Source organism: Leiobunum rupestre, chromosome 7 (assembly GCF_980474605.1).
Source record: "Leiobunum rupestre chromosome 7, qqLeiRupe1.1.hap1, whole genome shotgun sequence".
NCBI classification, from domain to species: Eukaryota; Metazoa; Arthropoda; class Arachnida; order Opiliones; family Sclerosomatidae; genus Leiobunum; species Leiobunum rupestre.
Genome location: NC_143390.1, coordinates 42,709,491 through 42,733,448, shown reverse-complemented (window position 1 = coordinate 42,733,448; position 23,958 = coordinate 42,709,491). Strand labels below are relative to the sequence as shown.

Genomic DNA, 23,958 nt, shown 5'->3' with positions numbered 1-23,958 from the left:
GGGTGGTAAGATAAGTAACGTTACATTTATTTGATATGTAACGAAATTCCCTGGTAAACAAACTAAATTCTTCGGTAAAAGGGGGAGTCTTTTATGCTAAATATATTTAATTGGAAGCCTGCATATAAGCCTATTACGTAGGGATGTTAATTTTCCGGAAAAATAAAATGCGGAAAATTTTCCGCAAATCGGAAAAATAAAAATTTGAAACATAAATTACCTTTTAAGGGTTTTAATGTTTTTACCTTTTTATCGATATAAAATGTCTAATATCAGTAAACATACTACAAAACATTAAAGCGTTACATTGTTAATCAGTTTAAACTAGTCTATAGGTTTAGTTTTACTTCCAGATTCGAAACAATGAGGCGAAAATACCGCTTTATTTCAATTTGCAAACAATATATTAGACTAATCATGGAATTGAAACTTTTTTTTATTTTTTTCGGAAAAATACGGAAAATTTTCCGGAAAAAAGGCCTCGGGTCATTTTCCGGAAAATTTTCCGAGCGGGAAATTTTCCGCGGAACTTTGTAGGCACAACATGTGATAATAAATAAATAAAAAAACGGCGGCATGCTGTTGAAATACAGCGCTGCTGTTGCCATCTATGAAGAGGCGGCTGTGAGCCGCTTGATACGTTTTGAACATTAATTTTGAAATGTTCTAGTGGTTGGTAGTTAAAGGTGATTCAAAGTGCGGCTTTGATCGAAGTTATAAAGCTATCTCAAATCATTAGTTCAAAATTATAACTACAATATATCTAAATCAAAGTAAGTTGTTTTCTTGAAATATATTTTCTTGGGTAATATTCCTTCTCAACAGTAAGTACATCATGGTCCTTGGCTCTTTTGTGTATTCGTAATTCGTTGCGTTAACTGCGACTGTCACGTTGTGATTTCATAAATTAATGTTTATTTAATTCGGTGTTTAATGATTATATAGATGGAATTAACTGATAATAACCTTCAAACACTCGCTGGTTTTCTTCAGCAAACACTGTCACCAGACATAAATGTTCGGAGACCTGGTAAAATTAAATAATATTATTCTCAATGAACATCATTGTTGAAACTAAAATAAATGTAAAACCTAGCCGAAAAGTTTCTGGAATCATTAGAGGCCAATCAAAATTATCCTATCCTATTATTAAACCTTGTGGATAAATTTGAAGTTGATATGACCATAAGAATCGCTGGTGCTATAATATTCAAGAATTTCATTAAAAGAAACTGGCGAGTCGTAAGTTGATTAACTAGGTTTTATATTGAAGTAGTAGAACTAATACTTTTTATAGGATGAAGAAGGTATCGATAAAATTCACACCTCCGACAGAGTTACTGTCAAAACTTTAATAGTTGGATTAATGCTTAAAAGTCCTGAGCAAATACAAAGACAGGTAATTAGAACTTGAAAAAGTAATTCAATCTTAACAAATACCCGAATCAGTTTTAATATGATCCTTTCGTTTACAGTTAAGTGACGCAGTTAGTATCATTGGTCAAGAAGATTTTCCCGATAAATGGCCAAATTTATTGCCAGAGATGGTTGTCCACTTTCAAAGTGGGGAGTTTCACCTTATAAATGGTGTATTACAGACTGCACACTCCTTGTTTAAAAGGTACAGACTATATTTGGCACTTAAATTACTCTTTAAAAACTTAATAAAAAATGTTTAGATATCGATATGAAGTTAAATCTCAAGCTTTATGGACAGAAGTCAAATATGTGTTGGATAATTTTGCTAAACCACTTACGGAACTATTTTTGGTGACTTATTATTTTATTCTTCTGTGGTTTTTCTTACAAATAATAATTATAATTTGTTATTTCAACATTTATTTAGGCAACTTTGGAGCTGGCTAATACTCATGCTAAAAATCCAGCTGCTTTAAAAATTATTTTCAGTTCGTTGGTTTTAGTTGCCAAATTGTTTCAAAGTTTAAACACCCAAGTAATTTAAAATTAAGAAAACTTTTTAATTTTGGAGTAATAATGATTTAAATTAACTTAAATTTAGGATTTACCAGAGTTCTTCGAGGATAATATGGCAACTTGGATGAACAACTTCCTCAAACTTTTGTCAATTGAGAACAGTATTTTAAAGAGCAATGTACGAGTCTCGTTTTAATCTGTTAAAATTGGTAACTAATATCTTGTTAAAATCATTTAGGATGAAGAACAACCAGACTTATTGGACGAATTAAAGTCCCAAATCTGTTCTAATATAACTCTATATGCTCAAAAATATGATGAAGAATTTCAGTCTTATTTACCAGAGTTTGTGACTGCAGTATGGAATCTATTAACTTCAACCGGAAAGCAACCCAAATATGATATGGTAATGAAACAATTTGTTATTAGGCCTGTGCGAGTACTCTTCTGGAGTCTTTCAACGTCTTAATATATTACTCGTACGAGTACCCCAGGCCTTTGCCAAGGCTTAAATATTACTCTGAAGTGAACTAGCGTTAGTAAATATTCCACCGAGTCCTTTATTTTTTGACGAGTCTTACAAGCCCCTAATTTTAGGATGAGTTCAAGGAGTTAGTTGTTTTTCTCTCATTTTTTAACGGGTAGTTGCATTCAACAGCTCACCACCAGGTTAAATCTCGCTATGGTAGTTATTTTTATTTTTTATGGTTGGATTGGCCTTTGGTTTAACGCAAATCGCGTGACTCACCAAGCCGGCATCTTTTCCGATTTTAGTTTGGTTTTGATTTCTGCACTCTGCAATGAAGAGAGGACTTTCCATTTTGCTGGTGATGCGGCTTTAGTTTTTTACAATAGTTTTAAGGAGTTAAGACTTAGTTTACTAAACTACTATCAGACTCTTAGAAGTGGTTCCGTACGGTTAAGACTCCAACTGGGCTCGACCAGAAAATTAAAGACTCCGAAACTGACTAACTAATTCTTAAGGAGTCAAACAAGTTCTTGCGACTCGTGAGTACAATCCTCCAGGACTCGAGACTCGGCTCGAAACCACTAAAAGAGGACTCGCACACCCCTATTTGTTATCCTTTAAATCTGACTTATAAATATTATTCTAAAAGTTGGTTAGCAACGCTATCCGATTCCTGTCTACCGTGGCAGGTCGTCCGGGAAATAAGGGGCTATTTGAAAACCCTACAGTTTTGAGCTCAATTTGCGAAAAAGTTATCATTCCTAATATGGAGTTTCGTAAATCAGATGAAGAATTATTTGAAGATAATCCCGAGGATTACATGAGGAAGGATATTGAAGGATCTGGTGAGCTTAAATATTTTTTTCCCACTAGCGTTCCACATTGTAAGGTTTTCGTCTCTTGATCAGCAGTGGTTTTTGGTCGCTGGTTTGGAGTTTTGTTTGCAAGCATTTGATGTTTTTTTTGGTATTTGCCTTTCCCCTTCGGTTTTGCCCTGTTCCCTTTTTTTCATTAAACTTATCGTGAACATCCTCCTTTTTGACAGACCTTTTTAGTAGATTTATTTTTGTGTTGCGTGGTCGTTTTTGCATTTTTCTTGTCACGTGGTTTTATTTTTTTTTTTTAAATATTCCGTTAGTCTTAACTTGCAATTTTGCCTTGAAGGCCTATCGGCCAAAGTACCGCGTATTGGTTCAATTTATTAAATACATATATTTTAGTTGTTGTTTTTTACCTCTTTGATGTTGTTCAATGTTAAATATATAGGGTTTTAGAATTTATCCAGAAATATATTATATTAAATTATTATAGACATTGATACAAGACGAAGAGCTGCCTGTGACTTGGTTAAAACCTTAGCTCGATATTTCGAAGCTGAAATTATGAGAGTATTTTCTCAGTATGTTCAAGTTTTACTTGAAAGTCACGCCAAAGATGCAGCTAATCATTGGAAAAGTAAAGACGCTGCCATTTATTTAGTCACTTCAATGGCAGCCAAGGGACAAACTGAAAAGGTGAAATATTTATCCTTTATTTAAAAAAAAATAATTAATGCTATAAATCTTTTTAGCATGGTATCACCAGAACAAGTGAATTAGTAAACCTGACGGATTTCTTCACTAATTTCATCCTTCCTGATTTGGATAATCCAAATGGTATTTTTCATTCAAACATTAACGCTGGCTGTGTTCAGTAACTCTAAAAAAACTCAACACTGAGCTCAATGGTCAGCGGTTTTCGACTTCCGGTTTTGACGTCACTATGCCCGTCCGTTGAGCAACGAAGTCGTTGGCTGTAGGAGCAGGTTTTTCCGTTGCTCAACAACAAAAAGGTTCAACAAGATCCTACGTTACATTAGCAACGGTCTCAACAAAAATAATTTTTCAGGTAGAGTTACTGAACGCAGCCACTATTGTACAATGCAATAATATCCATAACATCATTTCGTTATCTAGTCGATGAATTTCCTGTTTTAAAAGCCGATGCTTTGAAATACTTAATGATATTCCGAAATATGGTATGAATTTCATATTTTGGTATTTTGAAAACATTTCTAATTCTTGAGTACGCAGCTCCCCAGAGAAGTAGTTGTATCAAGTCTACCTAGAGTGGTTAAATTTTTAGAAGCAAAGAGCCACGTTGTTCATACGTACGCCGCATACACGATAGAAAGGCTATTTACAATGAGAGATTCCAATGGGCAACCCAGGTAGATCAAATGGAAAATGAAATGACACTAACAAGGGCTGATTACATTGAATCATTTGCAGCATATCAGTCCAGGAAGCCCAAGTAATAGCAGAAAGTTTGCTTAAAGGGTTGTTTGGTGTTTTAGAATTCCCTGGTTCCAATGAAAATGAATACATTATGAAAGGTAAACAAACCTAGAGTTTACATAATCCTAAACCTCTTATTTTATTTTGTTTCATTTTAGCCATAATGAGAACATTGTCTCTATTACAAGAAGCAGCGATGACATATTTACCGCATATGATCTCCAAATTAACTTCAAAACTAATGGTGGTTGCTAAAGTATGTTGTTGTTAATTTAATAAATGATAGTTTGATATATTGACCAATTATTCCTTTTAGAATCCAAGCAAACCGCATTTTAACCATTATTTGTTTGAATGTTTGGGTTTGTCAGTGCGTATTGTTTGTAAACACAACCGACAAGCTATATCCACATTCGAAGAAGCCTTATTTCCTGTATTTCAAGAACTTTTGCAACAAGATGTGCAGGGTAATAAATTAATCATAAATATGAAATATAATTTATACGTAAAATAATCATGTTATTATTCCAGAATTTGTCCCATATGTATTTCAAATTTTATCTCTACTACTGGAACTTCACGAAAGCCCTGTTCCAGAGCCGTACATGATGCTATTTCCGTGTTTGTTGGCGCCCATTTTATGGGAAAGACCTGGAAATATTTCCCCACTAGTACGACTTCTTCAAGCCTTCATTGAAAAGGGGGCCCAACAAGTTATTGCATCTAACAAACTGGTATGAAATTAACGTAAAAAAACTTAAAATGATAATACTAATGTACATTCAATTACATATAGCAAGCTTTACTCGGTGTTTTTCAAAAACTAATTGCGTCAAAAACGAATGATCATGAAGGATTCTACATATTGCAATCCCTAATTGAGCATTTGGAACCGTAAGTTCAGAAATAACTCTTTAGAATAGTTTTTTAGAAAGCTGCAATATGAATTTTTTTTTTAATTTTTTAGTTCTCTCTTGGAGCCTTATTTGAAGCAAGTATTTGTGGTCTTATTTACAAGGCTGCAAAGCTCAAAAACGACTAAATATGTCAAATGTGTGTGTTACAAATCTTTTACATTTTATTTTTTTAAAGGGGAACGGCCAGGCTTTTCCAAATATCGCCTTACTTGCATATCAAAAGATCAAGACGTTCAATATAATTACACATACCTTATTTCGTCTTGAAAAATTAGTTTTTGGCCCAAAAAGTTGAAAAGCCAAATATTTGGGTTTGAATTTTCACCGCCATCTTAGGGTGTATTGCCAGCGCCAACACGACAACAGTGAGCGATCTGCGAACTAGCCTAACATTTGCTATTTAGGCTTAGATCTCGTATAAATGGAACGCTCCGCGCGTGCAAAATAAAAAAAAACTAATATCTTTCACGTCTCTAGCAGCGCGCGCTTTTATATTTTAATCAAGCAGGGTGTGCCTCACTGGTTTCTCACCAGGTGTCGCAGCGGACGCGCGCTTTTCGATTTCCGGAAATTTCTTTATTTTATTAAAAATGAACCGCTCAATATTTTTTGATGCCATAAATTTTTGTTTTTAACGGGCTATAGGGCTATCTAACTGGTTAAAGCTTGACCGTTCCCCTTTAATATATTTTCTTCTTTAAGGCATTATTGTGTTTTTCTGCTTTTTCCTGAACAAATATGGAGCTGAAAACTTGATTCAAATGATTGACAGCATTCAAGCCAAGTAATTATTTAAATTTTGTAGATTATTTACTTTGATTAATTATTTTTCTTAATTTAGAATGTCTGCCATGGTATTGGAGCGTTTAGTGATAACTGATGTTCAGAAAGTGTCGGGGAATGTAGAGAGGAAAATTTGTGCAGTAGGAATAACAAAATTATTAACGGAAGCACCTTCAATAATTGATGGACAATATTCAAATTTTTGGTATTTATCTGACTAATAATCCTTTAAAAATATGATTGAAGAGTTATTACATCGGCGTGTTTAATTTATAGGGCTCCACTTCTCAAAGCTCTAATTGGTCTATTTGAGTTACCTGAAGATGATAGTGTGCCGGATGATGAGCATTTTATTGAAATTGAGGAAACACCTGGTTATCAGGCTTCATATTCGCAACTTGCATTTGCTGGTAAAAGGGAACTTGACCCATTCAAAGGCGCTGTCCCCGATGCCCGTATAAATTTGGCCATTGCTCTGCATAAGTTGGGTGTTAATAATCCTGGAAAAGTAAAGCAATAACGACGTATTTTAAAATTATTATTGCTTCTTACGCACTGTCTTTATTTTCAGCTACAACCTTTAATAATGAGCAGCCTAACACCTGATATGATGGCACATTTACAGAAATATTTACAATCAGCCAATGTGCCATTAGTTTAGTTAAGTTGTGTTTTGTAATTTTTCTATTTCTTATGCTGATGATGAAATATTTTAAGTTATGTAAATAAAAAAGTTTCAAGTTTTATTTTATTAGCTTTTGAGTGCATAATAGGTAAAAAATATATTCTCCTTCCCAAAGCTATTTGTATTTGGGGCCTAAAAATTACTCCCAAATAAAGGAGTTCTTTTATTTTTTTTTATTAAATACCCGTATTGGCGCTGCGGTAGCGTTCACGCAGTTTCTCTTTTTGTTAGTCAAAGGTCGCGTAACTCACATGGCTCATTTGAGTCGGTTTTTGCTTTGGTTTTACTTTCAGTCTTCTCTCCACTGGAGAGAAGACAATTAGAGTTAGAACTCGAATTTCCGGGACTCATTCTGGACTCTGAAAATTTAGGACTCGTGAGTCGTGGCTAATTCTTAAGGCAACTGTCGGCTCTATCATTGCCACATGTATTATGAAAAGGCCACTGTTATTAGATATAGCCGTGAATCTATCTGATCCTTCGAAAAATAGCGACTTTAGTGGAAAGCGTGGTGCCATCTATTTATGGCAAAAAAAGCTAAAATTCAAAATAGCCAAATGATAACGTCGGCAGAGAGCCATTATAGAGTATTATATGTAGACAACTTAAATATGCTCTATTTAGTGAACTTTTACCTAAATTATATATCACATATAGCAGACGACTTTGAATGTTCATTAACTGAAACGTTCAGCTTTTATATCGAGATAATTTTGACAGTTTTCACACAATCTCAGTCGGTAGGCGGTGATACTTCTGACCAAAGTTTAAAAACATTTATTTCTCAAAACATTATCACGTGTTTCTAGATAGTAACTTAGTTTTACTCTATTCCACTAGATAGTGCCACGATACGAACGTATGGCCTCCAGAAAAACTGACATCTCCCTTAGCGTAGCCATGGGCAAACTACTACTAGGATGTAGTTTGCTAATGGCTGCGTGGCTCTTTGTTTCAAGCAATCGCGAACCATTGAGTTGGGAATATAGTACCTTTAGAGCCAAATTTGTGTTTGATGGCAGGGGGCCAGAGATATGATATAGCTACACTAGGCAAGGCACTAGGGGAGGAAGTACACCCAAGGATCCTCCTTGGTACACCCGTATCGTGGAATTGAGTAAAACTAACCAGAAACAGTACGTGATATTTTTTGGGTGAAAAAGGGGTAGACACTGTAAGTTATTTTACCATTGCTCTAGCAGTCTAGCGTAGTGTTTCATATCTCCGTTAGCGTAGCTAAATAGGATCTCTGCTAGGGGCACTTTATTCGCGACCGAAATGGTTCTAGATGACGCTGCGGTGCTGAAGTTTTCTCGCCACTGCTTGGGTGTGTAGCGTCTGCTAGAGTCTAAAATACGTAAATCTGGAAGTCTATGCTGTTCTGTATTGTATTCTAATACTAAAAAAAGTAACACCAAAGGGGAATAACAACTTTTCATAAATTTCCTCGTCGGTTTTAAAACTTTGATTGTCAGTAACGTCTGCTTATACGCCACCTCTTACTGTTTTCGCTTGTCGCTAAAAGAGGGCGTACCCATAGTTTTCGGTCGCGAATTGAAATCATGTACAACAGTACGAAGCAAAACAGTTATCATTAGTCGGTGGCGTCTAGGAGCAACAAACACAGCACCCCACACAAGGAGAACGCAACCCGTCAAAAGTCGTGCATTTTCTTGTCTACATTTTTCATTGGTTAGACTCTTTAGCGCTTGCTGCCGCCGGAAGGGGAAAATTCGGAAATTAACTTCCACCTTTCCGTAAATCGTTCAGCGTAAAGGCTCGTCCAATGAAATTTGTACACAACACTGCGTTAGCGTGTTTAAAGGCTAGCTGCGTTCTCCTTGTGTTTGTTGCTCCTAGGTCTCGTCATCTACCGCAAGCTAGCGGTGAGAATAATTTAAGCCAGTGGCGCTACGATAATTTAATTCTGAAATCGATAATGTTTTGGTGCTGTTACGATAATTTGAGTTTCAGGAACTGGCAACTCGGGAGTAGTGGGGTACTCCTGTAATCCCAGGCGTCTGGGAGGCAGAGTTTGTGGATGGCCGTTTGAGGACGACCACCGATCTTCCAACGGGTGGTTGGAATACTTCCGCCACGGGTGTCCCCCCGTTGGCGTGGCCGTTACACTTATCTCACCCTGTTTAATTAGTTATTGTGTGCTGGTGTCTAAGGCCTTGGGTCGACACCGATTTGTGTCTATCAAAAAATAAAGAACTGGCAATTCTCTCTATGTCGGAAGCACGTGGTTTATAAACAAATTTAAGCCTTTGTTCAACGTGGTTTCGGCTGTACAAATAGTTTAAACGTTTTATTAAAAAATTGTAATTCGTTTTAAGACATTAATCTTCTATCACACGATGACTCGATGGGCGAGAAACAAAAGCGCCCAAAAACATGCAAAACTCCCATCCGATTCCACTCCATGGTCAGAATTGAAAGTTCCCATCACAAAGGATGACAATTTAAAATTAAAAAAGGAAGGTAAAAAAACCAAGAAACGGCTGGAAAATTCCCATCCTCAATCAAACAAACAGAGCAATACAAAAAAGGTTAAGGCCATAAAACGCAAAAAGGTGAACTCATTTAAGATTATTTCACTGACCTCCAATGATGTACCAAGTAGCAATAAAGATATAAATATGATAGAGTTGAAAAAGTCTATTAAACCCACCCCTAAAAAATATGTTGAAAAAAATCATAGAGAAAAGCCAGAGCTAACTGAAAAAGAGAAACTTGCAAAGAAAGAAATGTACAGGGAGAAAATGATTAAAAAGCGAAATGAGAGAGGTATCCAGTTGCTGTCACCGAAAGTTGAGAGAAAAATCTACAACATGAAGAGAGGTATGAGAAAAAAAGGAATGAGTGGTGATGAAATCAAAGAAGCTGTTAGAAATTTCAGAAGGAAAGAAGAACTCCACTTCAGGAAAGATAGTGGAAGATTATGTCTCAGATGCAGAAGACCAGGCCATAAAGTAGCGGAATGTCAAGATATACTCGATGATAATGAGCAGAGTATGGGAGTTTGTTTCAAATGTGGATCAACTGAACATAAACTTAGTCAATGTAATGCCCCTGCTGAGAAGAGTGGAATATTGCCATTCGCCAAATGTTTCGTATGTGGTGGGTTGGGCCACCTCAGTAGTAATTGTGAAAAAAACCCCAGAGGAAAATATCCCAAAGGTGGATCGTGTAAAGTGTGCGGATCTGTGAATCATTTTGCAAGTCAATGCGCCCAAGATCGAAGAGGACTAGCAGAAGAACCAACGGCATCGTTAATTGTTCAAGGTGTTAGTGCAGATATGGATGATTTGGAAGATAACAAAGTCTTGAAAGAAAAGCCTAAGAAAACTGTTATTAGTTTCTAAGGGCAAGGATTATTCCAAATAATGAATTTCTAAATTTGTTACTGTTCATGTAGCTTTTTATAATTGAAAAAAAAAAACTATTTATATTTTTTTGTGAATTATTAAAAGAGAAGCCTTTAGTTAACAACCTTATCTATTTTTTGATAAGGAATTTTTTTTTCAGCTAGAACTGAGAGAACTTAAGATGAAGTGTCCATCGCCCTTTATATATTTATTTAATACAGTTGTTATAGAGAATATTAGAATATTGGGCTAGATTCTGCCGGCAGCGGTATGAGCTATGGACAATGTATTAATAATGTTTATGTAGATAGTTAATTTATTATATTATGAAAAATTAAACCACTAAGTTGTTATATGCTAGTATTTTTATCACTTAACTGTCTAACAAGTTGTAATCACAAAGTGGTTACCAGTTTACTGCTAATTTTAATAGCTAGGAATTTATCTACTAAAAATGGCCAAAGGCAAACATTTTAACCTCTACACGAACTATTCGTTACCACAGAATTGGAGTAAATTGACGTCATAGGGTTACTCTTCTTACCCTACTCCAAAATCCCAGAACAAGCAAAAATTATCCACATAGTGTAGCCTCAATTCGCGACCAAAAACTATCGCTACACCCTTTTTCGCCTTAGGCCTAAGTCATCTAGCGACTTTTAAAGCCATTAATTCAGGTGGCCGGGTTATAATGTGAGGAGGGTGGTGACGAGCTATTTATGCCATGCGAGCCAACAGCTCCCTACACTTACTATTACCGTTAACCTCTACAAGTTTTTATTTAAGGGGAAACCCCTTAAACCAGTGGGGAGAGAAATTGCAAACTCAACGCAGAAGGAGTTGTTCCGAGTTTTCATCCAGTGCCACAAGCGGGGATCGAACCCGGCTCCTCTTGCTGCGAGGCAAAAGAGCTAAGAACTCTGCCACTCCTCAGGGGCTCAACATCATCCAGTCCATTTAGAGCAATATTTTATACTTGTTCCTTTTTAGCCAGGGCAAGACAGCCAGGGAGGATTTTATGGAAAGAAGTATTAGGTAAATTCATATTCTACCCATATGTAATCACCAAAAATTATTCGGCCTAAATAAAATGATAATCTTCTCATAAAATATTTATTTTATAATTAATTTATTTTCATATCAAATATACAAATTAATTTAAGGAAAATATTAATACCCATATCTTAATTAACTCAAATTTTGAGAGAATACATATTTAATAAAAGGTAAGATTGCATTTCATGTTTATTGAAGTTTCTCTTGGGGAAAAGGGCTAGCTTGTTGACAACCTTCCGCCATAAGAGCTTCTATTTCCTCAACGGTTCTGGGCACACATGTTAGAAGCTCCATCCCATCAGCTGTTACAGCAATGTCATCCTCGATACGAATCTAAAGGGCATGGAAGGCAGAAATTTATGTAAATGCAGACAAGATCATTTACATTTTATAACTGTACCCCGCCGAAGTTCCTTAATCCAGCAATCGCTTCAGCTACCAAGAATCGTGAATATTGTGGGTCTTGCAAAGCATTATCTAGAAGCTTTAAGTTTCATAAACAGTTAAAAAAAGTACAAAATCAAAAAGTAAAAAAAAAGCTCATACAGCATCAATGAAATAAATTCCTGGCTCAATGGTTAAAACCATGCCCTCCTCTAAAATTCTGGCTGTTCGAAGACACGTCAACCCTTTCTCTGATCTTCTTTCAGGATGACCCTTCAAAGTTATCCAACAGATTATTGCACATAAGAAATAATTCCCTGGCGTAAATGGCCTCAGGGACCTTAGTTACGTCAATGTTTCAGTGGCAACTTGCAAAACACTTTGTATTAGAGACTACACAGAGTGCATCCCAACATGTATGGCAAAGCACCACTGATAGGAACTCAAATCAACTAAATCACCTCTAAATAGCCACCAACATCATGAACATCGAGACCCATAAAGTGCCCCAATCCATGGGGCATGAACAATGCACCTAATCGTACTTTCATCATCTCATCTATATCTCCTTTCAGTATATCAGCTTTTTTAAGTTCTTGAAGCTCAACCTTTTCAGCTAGCAAATGCATATCAACCCAAGATACATCTAAAAATTAAAAAAAAAATGAACTAACGATCTTTAAAACATGACATTTCTTTATATTTCCATACTAGGCTTTACTGATTTCATTACTGCCCTGCTAGCTTTCAAAACTGCTTCGTAAATGGTTTTTTGAATGGGAGTAAATTTTCCATTTGCAGGAAATGAGCTTGAAAATATTTTTAAATAAACTTTTGGTTATCATAACAACATCATTTAGCTTTAAATACCATACCATGTTATATCAGATGTGTAGCAATAATATTCACATCCCATGTCAAATAAACTGTAATAAAAGAGTTCATTTAGATTCAAAAAAATGAAATTTTGTTACATTTAAGTTTTCAGTCAGCTTCAACAATCCATCGAGAAGTATCAACATGAAGTTGCTCGATGACTTTGGCCTAAAATGGTGCCTTGGGTAATTAAAGTAAATATTTACTTTTGGTATTAGCCTAGCCAACATAGCAGATTATTATTATTACATCTATGTCAAATTCATCTGAAGTCGTGGTATCATCCCTCCTTTTTACACATTGAAATTTTATCATTAAATACAAGTGGCTATGGCCTAATTCATTTTTTTTTTAAATAAAAGGGTTTATAAGCGATGTCCTCCAAAAGTCAAAAATGTACTATGCGCCCAAAGGTAGGCAGGGGCATTATTATTATTAGTACCTCGACCACAGGTCCATTGTGCAGCCCCAGCCTTTTACACCAGGAAAAACCCCATCTCAGAAACAAAGTGCAAGAAAGATCTATCGTTTCTAACTTAAGCATACCAAGATACTCAAACCTTTCAGCTGCATAAAAATCAGACACAAAGGACATGAGAGGAAGTTTCTCCTCTGCAAGGCACACACTGCACATAGGACTCCCACTAATGCAGATGCCTATTTAGCTAAGAGTAGGCCCATAAGCAAAAGCAACTCAATTGCACGTTTCTTAGAAGGCCCAGGGATAAACTCCTTGGACTACCTCAGACCATCCGTCTCAAGCCAAAAGCTTGACCTGTCTCTCAGCCATAGTGCCATGCACATTATATTTACCACATATCTCCATCTTCAATTGTTCTATCATTAGGTGCACCAGCATGACCATAATGAAGTACGGCTCCATTTTCACCACTAAAAATAAGTTTAATTTTTAACAAATTTAAATAAAAAGTAATTTAGACTACTAATTGACACATTCATAAGGTGAGTAAATGTGTCAATTTCTTGAAACTATACCTTCCACATATACATGTGTAAGACATGTGTCTTGCTCCACCATTATAATAGCATGAATGGCAAAAGATGCTAAGTTTTGAAAATTATGGTGCTTCAAAAAAATGTTATCAAATATTTTAAATAGTTCAAAATATCAACCTTTCAAGTTGATATTCTTTCATACCAACACGGATTTTTCTCATAACCTATAAAAAATAAACAAGATATCAAAGCTTTTATTTCTAGTTTTTGAAACAATACAATATGATTCTGTCCAATACAAAGAAACCAAATCATATCGCACCGACTTCAGCTTACATTTAAATGTCATTTTAGTGTTAAAATAAATACTTTCACTATTAATAAAAAAAATTGTGCTTAGCTTTGCTGTTTGAAATGAAATTTACCTCTTTATGTGCCTCGCTACTTATACGGTTAGAGTAACGAAGTACTTGTAACTCTGGCTCGGTTTTGATTACTCTACTAATAAGAGATAATACCATGAATGTATTCATTTCAACCATAAATATAAACTCAATCTCTAGAATGGGAGGGGCTTAGTTATTATGACTTAGCTCACGAGCTGCCGCTTCAAAATTGTATTGAAGGGCAACGTTTTGAAATTTGACTAGCTTTCAGTGCCAAGGCTTTAGTTTCAAAAGTTTTAATACAACTTATTTTGATTGAACGAAAATAGGGAAGAATATTAATAATAAATTCCTTTGTTTATGTTCATCAAGTAACTTTGAAAAAGTACAGTTATTTCTCTAAGAATCACAAGTCATTCTCTTCGGTGGTTAAATGGCACAATCCCAGAAACATTTTGTCGATGGAGTCAACGACAAACGCCTGTCTCCTAATTGGCTCAAGTTATTACATAAAACACAGAAAGGCACCACCCATCTTAGCCCCAGATGGAAAAAAAGGGTAATGATATCATTCGATATTCATGGTTGAAATAAACACATTCATGGTAATGAAAATAACATTTAAAATTTACCAGCGCAATTAAATAATTTATAATTTATAAGCAACCCGATGGGGTGCATGGTGGTTCTGTTGAAATAGTGAGCTTAAAAGTTATTTCTAGTAATTAGTTAAACAACGGTTTTTCGTACACTATAAAACTCTTTTTATTTTATAAAGGTGCGTTACATGTTTCGGCAGTGGCGATTACGCCGCCGTTGTTATACGCGTTTGACAACAGCGGCGTAAGCGCCACTGCCGAAACATGTAACGCACCTTTTTAAAATAGAGTTTTATAGTGTACGAAAAACTATTGTTTACCTAATTACTAGAAATAACTTTTACACTAGACGTGGAGTACCAAAGTCGTATCGGAGCCTAAAAGTGTTTCACATTTTAAAATGTCTATTTTAAGTAGGTTTCTTTGCTGAAAGAGCACTAATCACAAGCTTACACCAAGTAATGCACACCATCGGTTCCTCATTGTATGTGTTAATTGGCTTTTCTTACCATTCAGAGATTTCTGGGTGTAAGATTTCATTATTTACTGTAAACCTAAATAGGTTATGCACTGTATTAAAAAAAATACTTAAAAGTTAAAACTAAAAATTCAGTGATGTTGAGATTTTTTTAAGATTTAAAAAATGTAGCTATATAATATTTCATATCAACATCACTGAATCAGTAGTAGCATTATGAACAATTATCATACTTTCCAATGCCATCAAACAGAGCCTCTCTGCATTGCTTCCCACTGTCAGTGTTTAATCCTTTCTAATATATTGGTAAGATGACCAATTTAGAACATTTATTTAATAAAATAACAAAAAGTGTATTACCAAAGTGAAAAGAATATTTGGGTTTAATGAAGTAATTACATCCAGTATCTGACAAAAATCAAAGAATTTAAAATTTGAAAAGAGCATTGATCAAAGTATAATTTGCGCAAGGATTATTTCTTTTAGAGGTATTTTAGACAAACTTTCTTTTTAGTCAAAGCTACAAGCTTGTACGCTGGTTATTCAAAAAAGTTAAGTTATTTCAAAAACTTAGGGCTTATTATTATTATTATTGAGTGGGGTGGCAAGCCAAACACTTCGACCTAAGGTCCATTGTGCATCCCCAAACTGGGTGACTTAAATAAGTCCTATTGCCGACATAAAGCTTAAAATCTGCCCGGCTGTGATATTAGAGACGTCATACGTCTCCAACCGATGCATACCCAAATGCTCAAACCTCTGGGCTGCATAGTAATCGCAGCTACAGAGTACATGTGAGGCAGTTTCCTCCTCAGCTAGACAAGATCTGCAAATCGGGTCATCACTGACCCCAATAAGCGTTAAATGTCTGTTAAGATGGCAGTGGCCTGTAAGTAGGCCAGTAACAATCCTAATACTGGACCTAGAGAGCGAGAGTAATTCTCTAGCTCTCTCCCTAGATGGGCCAAGAGTGAACTCTTTGGCCTGCCTTTGACCCTCAATTTCAGACCATTGTCTGAGTTGACGATCCGACTTAGGGCTTGAAAACTTTTGGTTTCAGCGCATATGATTTTGGGACTTTTTAAGGATTTTGATTTAAGAGAGGAAAATAAAGGACTTTTTCTGAAATTTTTTGCAAATATCTCTCTACTCGCGCAACAGCGTTAATAATATCAATAAATTTCTAAAATAAATCAAAACTTCAACTAAATACTTCCTCCTCATATACTATACAGGGTGTCCACTAAAAAAAATTATAAATAACCGAAAAAAAATTCTAATTTCTATGGGACATTCCATATCCAGGGGGATATTTACTAGTGTAAAATTGAATGACCTAGAACCATGTCTTCAATGTCACTGAAAAATTATCTCGAGAACCGTTGGGTTTACGGATTTAGTTCCAATTAGAAAGATGTTGCTCGCCATATTATTAGTTAAAATAACTTTGATTTGACCAATCAGAAGCCAAGAAATTGAAATTTTGCAATTTCGCATTTCAATTGAAATGTTGAACCACACTATGAACTCAGTCGTTAAACGATCTTAAGCATGTTGTAGCCGATGGTGGTATAATTGAACTATTTTAAACTATTCAGCTTTTATTTGATTTAGTCACATTCAAACTAATTAGATTATTTTATTATCAAACACTGAATTCATTAATATTCAATTTCCCAGCTTCTGATTGGTCAAATCAAAGTTATTTGAACTAATAAGATGGAGAGCCACAACTTTCTAATTTGAATCAAATCTATAAACCCAAAGGTTCTTGAGATAGTTTTTGAATGGCCTTGTAGACATGGTTCAAGGTTATTTAATTTTACATTAGTAAATGTCCCCCTTTACGAGGAATGCTCTATAGAAATTTGAAATTTTTCAAAAAAAAATTCATTTTGTTTTTAGTGGACACCCTGTATAATTGTGAAGTTAAAATATAATAAGAGTTTAAAAAACAGAAATGCTCTATCTGAATGTCTTAGAAAATAACTATTAAGAAGTCTATCAAGGGTCACAATGATGTATATAACATCCAAATACCATCCTCATCTGTTTTTCGGCCTTGCGTCGGATAGTATTGAAACTGGCTAATTACAAACATGACTGTGTAAAAATGTTTTGAGCTAAAAAAAAAAACAATTTAAATGTGAACTTACATCAGTCACATAATGAACCTTATCAACTGCATATTTTTCTTTAAATGAATCCAGAGAATGAAGTCTAGAAAAATTCCATACAATATATTTAAATTACAAGAGAAGTTTAAGATTATGTCTTCAAAATTTATCTCTAGAACCATTAAAGATACATAGTTGGTTTCAATTAGAAACTTGTTCCCCGTCACATTTTAGGACTATATAGCTTTGGGCCCACATAGTTAGATGAATAACAAATCTAGGGATTTTAGACAAAAACCGGTAGGTCGTGATGAAAATAATGTACCAGAGACAAGGTTGAAAGTACTCATGTTAGAGTATCAAAATTTTCTAGACATACACATCTGGTAAGGGGTCTTTAGAATTTTCTTGAATGATCTTTAACTCATGTTTCAAGCTCATTCAAAGTTTATCTCTAAAACCAATGGATTTAGAAAAATGGTTCCAATTTGAAAGGTTTTCATCATGGTGTTTAGCATCGAGCGGAAGTCATTTAGACCAGATTTTGACTAAATTCTTTCGACTTGATATTGTTCAAATAAGGGAGGATCAAAGTTATGGACACCTAAAATGTGACGGGGAACACTTTTCTAATTGAAAACCTCTTTGTATCTCTAAACGTTCTCGAGATAAATTTGAAATGACCTTGAAGACATGGTTCAAGGTCATGAAAATCTCCGTTGTCAAGTCACCCCCTGCACGTTTCATGAAAGTTTCAAATTCCTAGCTAAAATATATTTGGAGTTGTTGGCCTTGTATAATTTTTTAGTTAACACCCTGTAGATAACCTTTCAACTACCAATAACAGAAGCAATACCAACCATGGGCCAAATAATGATAAATTATTATTTATCATTATTTGACCCATGTACCAACATTCTTTCAAATTTCGCAATTACACTTACTTTCCCATCCAAACAGAATATTCTGCTGGTAATTTTGGCACAAATAAATGTGAACCACCAGTTTGAACCTCAATTGCACCAAAGCAATCAGGTTCCTCAACTCCAAAAGCCCAGTGAAAATAAGATTCCTATAGTAATTTAAAATAAGATGTATTTACTACAATGAATTATTATAATATCAAGAGATATCAGAAGTTAATGAAAAAACATTTTCGGATTGTAATTTTTAAGAGATATTTTCCCTTATGTAGACAAGAAGGGCTCACACATTGAAACGGGGAAGGTTCTACTGCCGCTATGGCTTTTGTCATCACAGTTAGATTGGAATTTTTTTAGATTTAGCTAGAAGGCATCGCGAAAATGAATGTAATAATACAAACCTGTCTAAAAACTAGTTCCTTATCAGAGTCATACTGCGTTTGTGACTCTCCACCCTGTAGCACAATTATAGAGTTGTTCTCAATCCCTTTTTTAATTAATCGTTCACACACTCTTTTACGATTAAGCGAATGTAAATCTCTAGGTATTATTAAAGTATGGGGTCCTTGCGAATAACATCTATAAAAAAGAAAATCTACTTATATTTTGTTAAAATAATTTAATATAGGCAGGTAGCAAATAGTACGGTTGACATGGCAAGCAGTCATGATAACAAAATCAAACTGTTTAATGTTGAAATATTTAAATTCTTTTTTTTTCTATTTATACAGAACAGCGATGCAACGATATCAAAAACGTATATGTATAAGAACATTGAAAGATCAAATTGGCGCCTGGTGCCACGATGCAATCGGTTACAGAATAGCTCCACGCGTTTTTTTTAAGGCAGAGTTATTCTGAAACCAATTTAATCATGGCCCAAGCAATGCCTTTTGTTTAGCGTTCTTATACATATATATGTTCTTGCCGATATGGGTACAGCCGATATATCGGCTATTTGTATTATCGTCTGATGTATCAGCGGTAATATCGGCAGATATTAACAAAGTTATCTATGATAACAGTAGAGTATATGATAAAATCATTGTAAAGGACGGTTCAGCACACTGTCATACCATTTTATTATAATTTTTCATTAAAAAAAAAGCTAACCAAAAAAATATTATCATTAGTTAGTTAATCGAGAATTTCCCTATTTTTAAATGTTTTTCTGAAAATATTTTTCCAATACCAGTAGCGGCCAATAACGGCTTCGCTAGAGCCAATATTAGAAAAATTGGCTGATACATTGGTGCATCCCTAATATAGAAATAAAAGACCATGACAATGCAAAATCCCCTCTGACATAACTCAGTTTGGCTGATATAGCTGATATTTTCTGAAAACTTTGTGATTTTGAATCTTAAGATAATAAAACTGATATTGAATATTATAATAATTTTTGTGCTGATTTCCGTTTTAACTGATGATTTCAATATTTTAAACACGGATTTTCAAGTGGTTTCAGTATTTCTAGAATCATTTAATGGGATTTTGAAGAATGACAAACCCTCCTTATTTTTTAATTGATTTTCTCAAAGCACAAATATTAAGATAATTGAAATGAAGTGAAATAAAAAATTGTGTTACTGTTACTTACGCTTTGGCCATTTTACGAAAATTAGTATGACTTGAAATTGAAGTTGGTAAATATTTCCTGGGACAGAAAAAAATTGCAGTTTGATAAGCTCTAATTATTCTTATTCTTTTCAGATGTATGTAATAAAATATCGCATTGTTACTTAAGTAACTGACCTGATAGCTATCCGTACAAAGGTTACAATTATATGGTTACTTTTACCAAACACTATAGGGAAAATTTCTTATCAAAATCGGATTTAGATAATTTTTTGTTAAAGAAAATCTTGATAATCCTATAATTTGTTATTTTATAAGCCTGCTATTAAGATAAATGAACTGAAATATTTGGTTGCTATGAAACAACACAAAATATATTTACTGTAACAGTAATTATAATTTATTATAATTCTTTATACAGGGTGCTAACCAAAAAATTGACCAGGGCGAATATCTCAACATGTATTTTAGCTACGATTTTGAAATTTTAGGTTGTTATAGAGCGCTCAGGCGGTCAACCAACTATGAAAATGTCAATGACCTTGAACCATGCCATCAAGGTGGTTCGAAAATTAACTTGAGAACCGTAAGAGCTACGAAGTTGGTTCCAATTAGAAAGGTGTTCCCCGTCACATTTTATGGTTAACTAGCTTTGACTCTATCTGATTTGCGAAATAGGAAGTAGAGCAATGTTAGGCCAAAATCAAGAAGGTCGTTAAGTTGATAACGTGTTAAAGACGATGTTCAACTGATAACTATAAAAGTACTCTTGTTAGAGTACTGAAATTTGTTAGACAATCTCATCGTGATTGAGGGTCTTTAGTTTGAAAATTTCAGCTCCCAAAACTCGTCTTCCACACGTTATAAACTTAAAGGGAATAGAACCTCCAACGCATTCTTTATGGAAGACCCCATCAATTTTCTTTATTTCTTTCACAATCAGCGATTATCAGCGCCGCAAGTGTGAAAAGCCGTGGGAGGCAGCGGACGATATTGGAACCCTCGGAGGGCGACAGAAATACCAGAGGTTATATTCCCTTTAACAACCTTATTGTTTTTCCTAACATTTCTCGACTTGCTATTTCGAAAATCAGATAAGCGTCAAAGCTAGTTGGCCATAAAATGAGACGGGGAACACCTTTCTAATTGGAACCAACTTCGTAACTCTTACGGTTCTAAAGTTAATTTTCGAACGACCTTGAAGACATGGTTCAAGGTCATTGAAACTTTCATAGTTGGTTGACCCCCTGAGCACTCTTTAACAACCTAAAATTTCAAAATCGTAGCTAAAACACATTGAGATATTCGCCCTGGTCCATTTTTTAGTTAACACCCTGTATAACACCAAATTAAACAGAATCAACTACATTGCCCCAGGCCAATCTCTATATCCTGGTATTTGTTATACCTATAACTACTTCAGAATATATAAATGAAGTAATTGTTTTTAGGCCATTGCTAAGCATGCTTCATTTATATTTAAAAACCTCTAAATATTAAAATTAACAAGTGTTTGTGTGCAATTGTGTCTCCCTCATTTAGAGTTACATGTTGCAATGCAATTTTTAATTAAAGTAAACCTACTGGAGAACTGTCATAACAGCTTCCAATTATTTAATTTCAAGGTTTAAGTGCATGACATGAAAGTCTAGGAGAACTTGCAGCATCGTGAAAAAACATTAAGTTTGTCAATCAAATAATCAATGGCATGGAATATATTTATGAGAGAGATGTTAGGAATATATTTCACACGCATGCTGATTGACTTACTTAATTTTTAATACCAGCTGCATCTGTTAAAAAAATGTTTCCTAAATGGCTCAGTTTAAATAATAATTCATTAAAATTATAATTTAAAAGAAGTACAATATAACTCAATAAATTATTCGTAAATAAAACACTTCAAAGGGTACTTATTTTTCAAAACCAACCTGCAAAACAGCGAAAACAATACTAAAACCAAAGATAATAATAGAATTTCTATATATACGCTTTGAAGCGTATATTCGCGGCCAGCTTTGGCACTCGCGTGAGTGTCAAAGTTGGCCGTGGTATATCTTTGCTGAAACACGGCCAACTTTAGCACTCGCACAATAGCGTCCAAACCCATTCGCCGAAATTCCATGAACAAGGATTTTCCGCTATAAACCATGCTGCTATAAACTATCGGCGTTCAGCGCCACGCTCGTTATTATACTGACTTCAATGCCAAAACTATTCTAAAAATAATTTTCCGCTAGGGACGCTCGACGCCGAGAGATATTTTTGTTCGTAGGTTAATATAGAAACTTCAACGAATGGGCTAGCCGCTTTGCGCGAGTTGGCTGTGGCTAAAAGCTCCTAAGATTTCTGGCCGCTGGGTGGCAGAATACCGGCAGAAGTTCAAGATGGCGGTAACCAATAAACGCACCATTTACGTAGGCACGTTAACCCTTTGCTTTTTAATTATACACATATTAATATTAATTTATTAAATTTAGGTGGATTAGCAGAGGAGGTTGACGAGAAAATCTTGCATGCTGCGTTTATTCCTTTTGGTAATTTAATTTTTCGTGAAACAATGTTTCAGTAATTTTTTTATTTTCATTTAAAATTTCAGGTGACATAATAGATGTTCAAATTCCACTTGACTATGAGTCTCGTATCCTTCTTAATTTTGAAGTGTTGGTTCTATCAGAAATTTATTTTATATTCCTTAATAACACGCTTTAGAGAAACATAGGGGATTTGCGTTTGTTGAATTTGAGTTGGCCGAAGATGCTGCAGCAGCCATTGACAATATGGTAATTACCTGCTGTGCTCCATTTGGAGCCGCCCTGATTCTCAAAACCTCTTAACTACTATAATTCCTGAAATTCAATGTAAATTGACAGATTTGAAATTCCCTTTTTTGCTCAGCACTATCAGTATATGCAGGCTTATTAACCTGCGCTTTTAACCCTAACATTTTATAATTTCACAAGGAATATGAATGTTAAAAATGTTCTAAAGTATTATATTTTCACGTATTATTGATTAATTATGTTAAATGCCACTTTATAACATTTCAGAATGATTCTGAACTATTTGGTCGCACAATAAGGGTGAATATTGCAAGACCAATTAGAATTAAAGAAGGCTCAAGTAGACCAGGTAAAATTTAATTTATTAAATCTTAATAATGAAAAATTAACGGAGGTGTATTATATTAGTTTGGTCCGAGGATAAATGGTTAAAGGATCATGCTGGCGAAACCTTAAACAATACTGGTGCAGAAGGAGAAGGAACAACTGAAAAAAGACCCGCTGAAGATGCAATAGCTGATGTATGTGGAAGAATAATGTTAAATGATTTTAAAAAGGCAACTCATGACTTTCTTTCAACAGGATGATGAACCAGAAAGAAAGAAGATGAAGGCTAATCCTGTTGTTTATTTTGATATCCAAATTGATGGTAGAGGAGCTGGTAGACTAAGGTTTATGTTGAGAAAAGATATTGCTCCCCTCACCACAGGTACAAACTGAATAAAAAATTATAATAACAATTAAACAAATGCTCTTTAATTTGCAGAGAACTTCAGATGCCTATGTACCCACGAAAAAGGTTTTGGCTATCGTGGAAGTATATTTCATAGAATCATTCCTCAATTTGTAAGCTCAAAAGTGATCAAAATAAGATAAATATACTAATACCTTCATTAAATTCATTAGATGTGTCAGGGTGGAGACTTTACAAATCAAAATGGTACCGGAGGCAGGTCAATTTACGGACGCAAGTTTGACGATGAAAACTTTGACCTGAAACACACTGGCCCTGGATTGTTATCAATGGCTAATTCTGGTCCTAACACTAATGGTTCTCAGTTCTTTATTACAAATGGCAGGACTGAATGGTAAATGATCAATAAATGACCCAGTTAATAAGGGTACAATGAAAAATGATTTTAAATCCACAGGCTAGATAACAAACACGTTGTTTTTGGACAAATCCTAAGTGGCATGGAAGTGTTGAAGAAAATTGAGGATTGTGGTTCCAAATCTGGCAAACCAACTAAAAAAGTTATAATCAATAATTGTGGAGAATTAACATGAAATTACAAAAGTTTTCAATGTAAATAAAAATACTTTTTTTTACCAAATACAATTGTTTTTTATTTCATTTTTCTCAGCTTTGAAAGGTATAAAAATTG

The 23,958-nt window shown here is 34.7% G+C and overlaps 4 protein-coding genes across 4 annotated transcripts; 3 read left to right on the top strand and 1 right to left on the bottom strand.

The window, feature by feature from the left end:
• The first annotated feature begins 647 nt into the window (after nt 1-647).
• On the top strand, nt 648-7,126 carry Cse1 (chromosome segregation 1). The gene is made up of 24 exons (XM_090181022.1): nt 648-773; nt 946-1,030; nt 1,097-1,242; nt 1,298-1,399; nt 1,476-1,621; nt 1,680-1,770; nt 1,847-1,954; nt 2,021-2,113; nt 2,174-2,341; nt 3,054-3,249; nt 3,716-3,918; nt 3,975-4,059; nt 4,360-4,421; nt 4,477-4,613; nt 4,675-4,778; nt 4,839-4,936; nt 4,997-5,147; nt 5,212-5,414; nt 5,477-5,574; nt 5,648-5,733; nt 6,300-6,381; nt 6,439-6,585; nt 6,657-6,888; nt 6,952-7,126. The coding sequence occupies exons 2-24, from the start codon at nt 946-948 to the stop codon at nt 7,039-7,041; spliced, it is 2,913 nt and encodes a 970-aa protein (XP_090037148.1). The 5' UTR covers nt 648-773; the 3' UTR covers nt 7,042-7,126.
• Nucleotides 7,127-9,342: 2,216 nt separating this feature from the next.
• On the top strand, nt 9,343-10,755 carry LOC149936378 (uncharacterized). The gene has a single exon (XM_090181448.1). The coding sequence runs from the start codon at nt 9,426-9,428 to the stop codon at nt 10,431-10,433; it is 1,008 nt and encodes a 335-aa protein (XP_090037574.1). The 5' UTR covers nt 9,343-9,425; the 3' UTR covers nt 10,434-10,755.
• A 780-nt stretch (nt 10,756-11,535) lies between these two features.
• Nucleotides 11,536-19,985, bottom strand: Dip-C (dipeptidase C). The gene is made up of 18 exons (XM_090181135.1): nt 19,968-19,985; nt 19,813-19,869; nt 18,614-18,791; nt 18,234-18,361; nt 17,329-17,392; nt 15,533-15,580; nt 15,406-15,467; nt 15,204-15,248; nt 14,135-14,210; nt 13,887-13,933; nt 13,749-13,817; nt 13,566-13,643; nt 12,752-12,802; nt 12,588-12,685; nt 12,338-12,522; nt 12,039-12,149; nt 11,893-11,976; nt 11,536-11,825 (listed from the first exon to the last, which is right to left on the bottom strand). The coding sequence occupies exons 2-18, from the start codon at nt 19,821-19,823 to the stop codon at nt 11,682-11,684; spliced, it is 1,479 nt and encodes a 492-aa protein (XP_090037261.1). The 5' UTR covers nt 19,824-19,869; nt 19,968-19,985; the 3' UTR covers nt 11,536-11,681.
• A 2,114-nt stretch (nt 19,986-22,099) lies between these two features.
• Nucleotides 22,100-23,879, top strand: cyp33 (peptidylprolyl isomerase cyclophilin-33). The gene is made up of 10 exons (XM_090154625.1): nt 22,100-22,211; nt 22,271-22,327; nt 22,390-22,431; nt 22,503-22,573; nt 22,841-22,922; nt 22,982-23,094; nt 23,156-23,282; nt 23,340-23,419; nt 23,480-23,661; nt 23,725-23,879. Exons 1-10 carry the CDS (start codon nt 22,178-22,180, stop codon nt 23,858-23,860), a joined length of 924 nt encoding a protein of 307 aa, XP_090010751.1. The 5' UTR covers nt 22,100-22,177; the 3' UTR covers nt 23,861-23,879.
• The last annotated feature ends 79 nt before the right edge of the window (nt 23,880-23,958 follow it).